Below are 6,720 nucleotides of genomic sequence, written 5' to 3'. Positions count from 1 at the left end.
GCCCCCGCCCACCACCCACCCCCAGCTCTATGTTCAGCATGGGCGAGAGAGAGGAATGGAGGGTCCCCTTCTAGTGCACGGGGAAGGGCGCTGTCCCGTTGGAACTGTGCAGCAGCTCTGGATCCTGGCCATCCAGCTCAGAACACATCTGAGGAGAGAGCGGGGGTGGGGTGACAGGAGAGATGGTGAGCCGCAAGCTGTGGAGGATGGAGCCAAGCATGCAGACCTGGGCTAGCCCTGTGGCTTCTCCCTGAGCCCTGATGCATGGTGAAGTAGGACGGGGTGCAGTCCCCTCCTAGGCCTCCCTCCTGGGGCACCCTGGCCTCATCCCACCTCTCCAGGGATAGCCGGCCTCACCTCTGCCTAGTCCCGAGGCCTGGGGCAGGCTGAGGCAGCAAGAGGAAGGGAGGAGGAGTGGGCTCCGGTTCCGAATCTGGACGAGAGGCTCCCGCCCCACCCAGCTAGCCTCCCCAGAAGACCTTATGGCCCTACCGGCCACAGCATCTTCCCGGTCACACTGAGGCTTTCTTGGGGAAGGAAGATGGGAGTCCTAGCCAGATGGCATGAAAGCAAGCGATGCGGCCCGTGGGGAAGTGCAGAGAGAAGAGAGCGAGGGAGGAGCAGCAGCACCAGAAGGGAAGCAACAGAGACGTCAGAGCTCAACGCTGCACAGAAACCAGGGTGGGGTGTCTGCAGCTGGGCAGGGAGCCCGGGAGACTCCCTGGCGTAGCTGCCGACTCCGGCTTAGAGAACCCCAGGCCAAGTCCTCCTTCCTTGACGTCATCGGCAACACAGGTGGCAGAAGACCTGGGCACAAAGGGCCCGACCCAAACCACTAATGCCCTTTAGAAACTCCCCATCTAGTAGGAATAAGTGCATCCTGGCTCCTGGGAGGCCCTTCCGCCGCCCAGAGGCCCCCCTCCCTGGGCTTCACCAGGGACCTATCAGCTGGAGGCTGAGCGGAGCAAATGCGAGTCCACACTGGAGTGTGGGCGGACATGGGAGGGAGACCGGCGGGGGGAGCACGGGTTGGAGAAGGGCTCCTGGCAACCCAGGCCATGCTGTGCCCCTCTGCTCCCAACGGTGAGCAGGACCCCTGGTGGCCCTGAATCAGGACGGTTTGGGCCTGTTTTTCAGAGGATGAGGCAGCGCGAGGCCTTCTCCTCCGGGGATGGGCTGGGTTTGGCCATGTCCCCCCTTGCAGCCTCGGGGGCCCCCCCCATGCCGGGATCTTGGTCCTGGGCCTTGGGCCGCCCCTGCCGTCGCCGCTGCGCCCCCCGCCCACCTGCCGGTTTCTTCCCAGCTGCCTCCATCTCTGACAGGCTGTAGGCCATGGCAAGCTGCAGATCTTCATCATCCTCGGAGAGGTCGCTGTCAGAGGGGCGGGAGACAGGGGCCTGCCGGACCTGTGTGCCCCCGGACCTGGAGGTGACGGACTGTTGCTGCTCACGACGGCTCAGCTCCAAGCCCAGTGCCAGGTCATCTGGGACACCTACAGGAGTCACGGCAGAATAAGCCCTCCGACCCGGGCCAGGGGAACTCCCGCCAGGCTGCCCACTCACGGCCCCTGTTCTGGAAGCAGCATGCGTGCATTTTGGTTGCAACAGGTGCACACCGTCTCCCTGCCTGGGGCAAGTTACTCAACCTCCCTGAACCTCCCTTTCTCACCTGTAAAATGGAAACGATGACAGTATCTATATTGTCAAATCGTTCCGATGACTAAATAAGACAGAGCTCACAGAGCCATGGTGACTCTCCCATTCTTGCGGGAAGAGTGCCACCCGGGGAAGCCTGTGTCCTGAGTGTAACTCCTGGCTTCACCCCTTACTAAGCAGGACAAAAGCCTGGGGTCTGGGGCTACTTGGGAGTTAGGGCCGTTTAACTGTGCTCCTCATGTGAAAAATAGGGTGAAAACAAACAAAACGAAACAAAGAAAAATAGAGAGAGTATCAACAACTCTGCTTCCCCCGTGGCTGTTTCAATACAGAGGCCATGTGTTATGTGCACAAGTGCTTTCAAAATAGTCAAATGCTGGGGCGCCTGGGGGGCTCAGCCGGTTAAGCGTCGGACTTTGGCTAAGGTCATGATCTCACGGTTCATAGGCTTAGGCCCCACATCGGGCTCTGTACTGACAGTGTGGAGCCTGTTTGGGATTCTCTTTCTCCCTCTCTCTCTGTCCCTGCCCCACTTGCGCTCTCTCTTTCCAAATAAATAAATAAATACATAAATAACTTTTAAAAAGATGCTGCGGCAGCTGGGTGGCTCATTCAGTTAAGCGTCCAACTTCAGCTCAGGTCATGGTCTCATAGTTCATGAGCTTGAGCCCTGCATCAGGCTCTCTGCTGTCAGCGCAGAGCCTTCTTCAGATCCTGTAGCCTCCTGTATCTCTCTCTCAAAAATAAACAAACATTAAAAAAAAAAATAGTCCAATGTTCTGCAAACAGCAGGCACCCACTAATGATGAGGGTGATTAGCTGGCCCTCTGAGATTCCTCAGATCCCTGCCCAGCCCCTATCCCGGGACCCTCATCTCTGATGCTGTAAGTCTGGCCTGTGGCCGCCATTCCCTCCCTGCCCCAAAGGAGCTCAGAGAAGACCAGTCTGGGAAGGGGCCCAGGGCTGGGGCTTCCTGCCAGGGACTGGGTGGCAGAGCTGCTTCTCACCATTGATCGTGACTGACTTCAGCTGCCCGTCTTCTTCCACTTCCACCCGTTCCTGCCCGTTCTCCATGATTCTGCGGGGGGTGGTGCAGTTCACTCAGTGAGCATGCGTGAATCCTGCAGCTGCCTGTCCACGGCCTGGGACGCTGCCGTGAACAGGACAGACCCTGCCCACAGGGGGCTGACATTCTAGTTGTACGCAGCTCCCCCTCCGCCCCTCACCCCTACACCTGGTATGGTCCCAAAGGAGCCCTCACCTGCGTGTCGTGATGCGGCGCCCTTGGACAAAAGTGGTAGACGTAGAAACAGAGCGAAAAGCACCAGCCCCAGGACTGAAGGAGAAAGATGAGGAGGAGAAATCTGGAATGGAGACAAAGGAGGAGGCAGAGAGGCTGTCAGAGGGAGGATGGAGAGGCCGGGAAGCTTCATGGGGTGTCCCCGCAGAACTGATTGGGGGGGGTGGGGGTGGGGGTCAGGTCTCCAGATGCACAGGAGAGGAGGCTTGGAAAAGCCTAAGCTGGGGGCTGGGATGAGGAGTTCCAGCATCCAGAGCTTGCAAAAAAGGGAAGGGAAAGCACTTACCCGAATGCCCAGGGAAGGAGGAAGAGAAGGTGAAGAAGGGGCCCGAGGGTCGGGAACCCCGGCTCTGGAGCTCTGAGAAGGGGCCCAGGTCATCTGCAACCAGCAAGCAGATTAACAGTCATCTGGTAAAAAGACTTGCCGCCCAAAAATGTGTGAAGCCTGTCAGTCTACAAATGTAACCTGATAAGCATTTCTGATTTTTTTTTTCTTTTTTGGTTGGACTTGTTTACAAATTAAATTTCCTCCTAATATTATGTATGGAAAAGACCACTAGTAAATTCTGTCCACAAAATAAATAAAGGAAGGAAGGAAGGAGGGATGGGAAAGCGGACAGGAGGACAGCTAGCTCCTTACGAGCAGATAAGCAAGGTGTGAAGCTGGCCACCCCTGGCCACGCCCCGGGCTCTCCCCTTTGCTATGCGACTCTAAGCAAGTTATCTGAAAGTACCTTTGTTTTCTCAGCTGTAAATGGGGAGAAAATGATCCAACTCACAGGGTTCATATTAATCATTCGAAAAATGGTATGTTATTTGTGATGTCATTATTATGGTCACATGGTGCTTTGAGTCTTGCTTTCATGGTCGCTATTGTGCAAGCCTAACAATGTCTTATTGTTACCATCATTTAATAAGGCGAGTCTCTGTGGGTTCAGGCCTGTGTAAGGTTCTGGCCCAGCTGTCACTGGATTCACCCCCACAAAATCTTCTGTCTGTGGAATCCTGCTTCCCTTTCAGCCTCCTGCCTCAGGGCCTCCCAGCAGATGGACAACAGGCCTGGAGCAGGAGCCGGGCCCGTAAGAGGCCTCCTGAGCCCACTCACCGAAGAGTTCCGCAAAAGGGTCTCCACTCCCAAAGAACTCCCGGAAGACCTCCTCAGGGCTGCGGAAGGTGAAGGTGAAGCCGGGCCCACCACCACCACCACCACCAGGTTCTGCTCGAGATGGGCCAGTTCCTGGAGGAGAGGCAGGATGGGGAGAGGGCTTAGGGCATGCATCTTGCCCTGAGCCGAGGGACCCCACCGAAGGCATGGCCAGGAGCCTCAAGAGAGCACCTGCTGCAACAATCTGCCCCCCTCCCCCTCTCCTCCATGACCCACTTTCATCCCTGGGCCCCCGCCGCTCCACCTACCTGCCCCAGTCAGCCCTTCCCGGCCATAACGGTCGTAGATCTCCCGCTTATGCTCTGGAAAAAGAGACCAGATCATTTCTCCCTCCCTCTGGGATAACAACCTCCCCTTCCAGACTGGGGCCCTCAGAGGATTGCCGAGTGCAGAGGACATGGGCTATAGGTTTTAGCAGCGCCCACTCTTCACACAGTGGCTCCTTCTCATCTGTAAAACGGACACAGGAACAGCACCCACCTCACAGGGTCGTTGCAAGGATTAAATAAAATAATCCACGTAAACGGATTAGCATAGTGGCTGTTCAATAAATGTTAGCTAATAATTATTACTGTGGTATTGATCAGGGCTTAGGCTAAATGTCGCCTCCTCAGAGAGGCCTTCTGTGACCACCGTAACAAAAAATGGGGCCATTATTCCCTACCAACCTCACTCTGCTACTTTCCTTCCGAATACTCTTGTCTCTGTACTTCTTTGGTTAATGTCGGTCTTCCTGGACCCAAAATGGAGTAAACCCATCATGCCCAGTGTCTGCTTGTCCCCCATTGTTCCCCAGGACCCAGCAAGGACCCAGCACCATAAACATTCAATGAATATTTTTTGAATGAAAAACTAAATAAAAGGCCTGGATTCATATTTCAGCTCTGTGTGACCTGGGGTAAATTACTTCACCTCTCTCAGCCTCAGTTTCCTTGCCTGTGAAGTGGGGGTGATAAATCCTGCCTTGCAGGATAGCTGTGAGGACTCCTGCAGATCACCCCCGCCGGTGCCTGGCACAGAGGAGGTTCGCCCCCGTAGGTCACCTGCCCTGCTCCCTTCCCTTTGTCAAGACCCATCCTGCAGCCATCAGATCCTGGGGAGCAGACACTGAGCACAGGGGACCAGGGGAAGAATAAAAGAGTACTTTGCACATAGTAGGTGCTCACTTGAATTGAAGCAAAAAAGAAAAAGTCCCAGAGTCCCCTTGGGAGGGGCGTGGAGGACATTTAAATGCCAGGTTGGGAAAAGGCACGGAGGAGATGGGAGGTGGCGGCATGGCTTTGGGAAGCAACAGAATGGGGCACAAAACAGGGGTGCCTTGGCCCTGGCCCTTACTGTCTGACAGCACTTCATATGCCTCCGCCACCTCCTTGAACTTCCTCTCAGCAAATTCTTTATTATCCGGGTTCTTGTCTGGGTGCCACTGTAGAGCCTTCCTCCGATACCTGCAGGAAGTGGGTTCAGAGGAGTGGGTCAGAGGACCAAAGCAAGCACTTCCCACCATGGGACAGAACGGCCCATTTGCCCATTGGCCTGCTACAGTCCTTGCCCCACTCCGATACTGTCCACCCCAGCTGCTGGGGCCGCCTGGGCTGCCATGTTTTAATGGAGTCCCTGTGTCTCCTCTCTGCAGCCAGTGCTGGGGGCTGTCCTAGTAGCAGATGATAATGTGAGCCTGAGAAGCCCCAGCCCTGCCCCCTCCCTGGAGCGCACTGGGGCTGCAGAAATGGGAAATATGTGTTGCCATGGAGGGTACCGGGCCCTGGTCCCTTCTGGTCACACGCCTTGGGCATTTTTGCAGGTAACCTAAGAAAGCCCACACTTAGGGGCTGGGATTGGGGTTGGAGTGAGGGAAAGGGGGACCCACTGGAGAAGGACCCACAGTGCAGCTCCCAGCAGAGCATCATGCTAAGGACTTTCTCCTAGTCTTCCAGGGGTCTTCTTCCTCCCTATAGAGGGAACCCCTCCCCCCCATCCTTTCTAAGGACCTGGCTCCGTCGCGGCAAGACTTCTGAAGGACCCTATGGTGGGGGCGGGAGGGGGGCGGTGAGGCACTTACGCCTTCTTGATGTCATCAGCGGACGCACTTCGCGGCACGTCTAGGATATCGTAGTAGGATGCCATGGCAACTCGTCAGGAGTCAGATGGGCCTCCTCCTCGGGGCTGCAGGAGAGGAGGAGGAGTCACGCAGAAAGAACCAAGGACCCCTCCCTAGGGCTGGAGACCCCCGGAGGGAGCCGGAAGGGCTCCCAGCGGGGAAGCGGAGCCCGCTGGCTTCTGCTTGGGGCCGGGGACGAGGCTCCCTCGGGCTGCCTTTATCGGTCCCCCGCAGGCCAGCGCCACACGGGCTATCTCCGCGCCCAGGCCCCGGGAGCCCTATCGCAGCCCCCTAAATCCAGCAGCCTGGACCGGGGCCTCCCAGCCTAAGCGGGGCCCCCCGCCCGCACCTCCTCCGCCGGGAGGCCCTGGCCTCCTGCAGCGCCCCGCCCCTGCCCCCCGCCGGAACCGTCTGGCACCGGTCGCCGGGCTCGCGGCTGCTGCGTAGGACGCGCCCGGCCCAGCTGTGCGCGCAAGCATGCGTCAGCGGCTCGGAAACTACT

At 57.3% G+C, this 6,720-nt stretch overlaps 1 protein-coding gene across 7 annotated transcripts; it reads right to left on the bottom strand.

Moving 5' to 3' along the window:
- Positions 1 to 6: 6 nt before the first annotated feature.
- Positions 7 to 6,714, bottom strand: DNAJB2 (DnaJ heat shock protein family (Hsp40) member B2). Of its 7 annotated transcripts, XM_077748630.1 has the most exons (11): positions 6,568 to 6,714; positions 6,180 to 6,283; positions 5,456 to 5,565; positions 4,369 to 4,422; positions 4,061 to 4,192; positions 3,242 to 3,334; positions 2,917 to 3,019; positions 2,663 to 2,733; positions 1,286 to 1,492; positions 358 to 386; positions 7 to 148 (listed from the first exon to the last, which is right to left on the bottom strand). In XM_077748630.1, exons 2-10 carry the CDS (start codon positions 6,242 to 6,244, stop codon positions 364 to 366), a joined length of 858 nt encoding a protein of 285 aa, XP_077604756.1. In that variant the 5' UTR covers positions 6,245 to 6,283; positions 6,568 to 6,714; the 3' UTR covers positions 7 to 148; positions 358 to 363. The 7 variants fall into 7 exon arrangements, 6 of the variants coding, with proteins under 6 accessions (XP_077604756.1, XP_077604755.1, XP_077604757.1 ...); XR_013331219.1 differs by having other exon boundaries at positions 358 to 1,492; XM_077748629.1 differs by having other exon boundaries at positions 7 to 386.
- Positions 6,715 to 6,720: the final 6 nt, after the last annotated feature.

This window comes from Crocuta crocuta, unplaced genomic scaffold (assembly GCF_008692635.1).
Source record: "Crocuta crocuta isolate KB4526 unplaced genomic scaffold, BGI_CrCroc_1.0 scaffold229, whole genome shotgun sequence".
Taxonomy (NCBI): Eukaryota; Metazoa; Chordata; class Mammalia; order Carnivora; family Hyaenidae; genus Crocuta; species Crocuta crocuta.
Note: the sequence above shows the minus strand (reverse complement) of the source record. Positions and strands in the feature narration are given on the sequence as shown.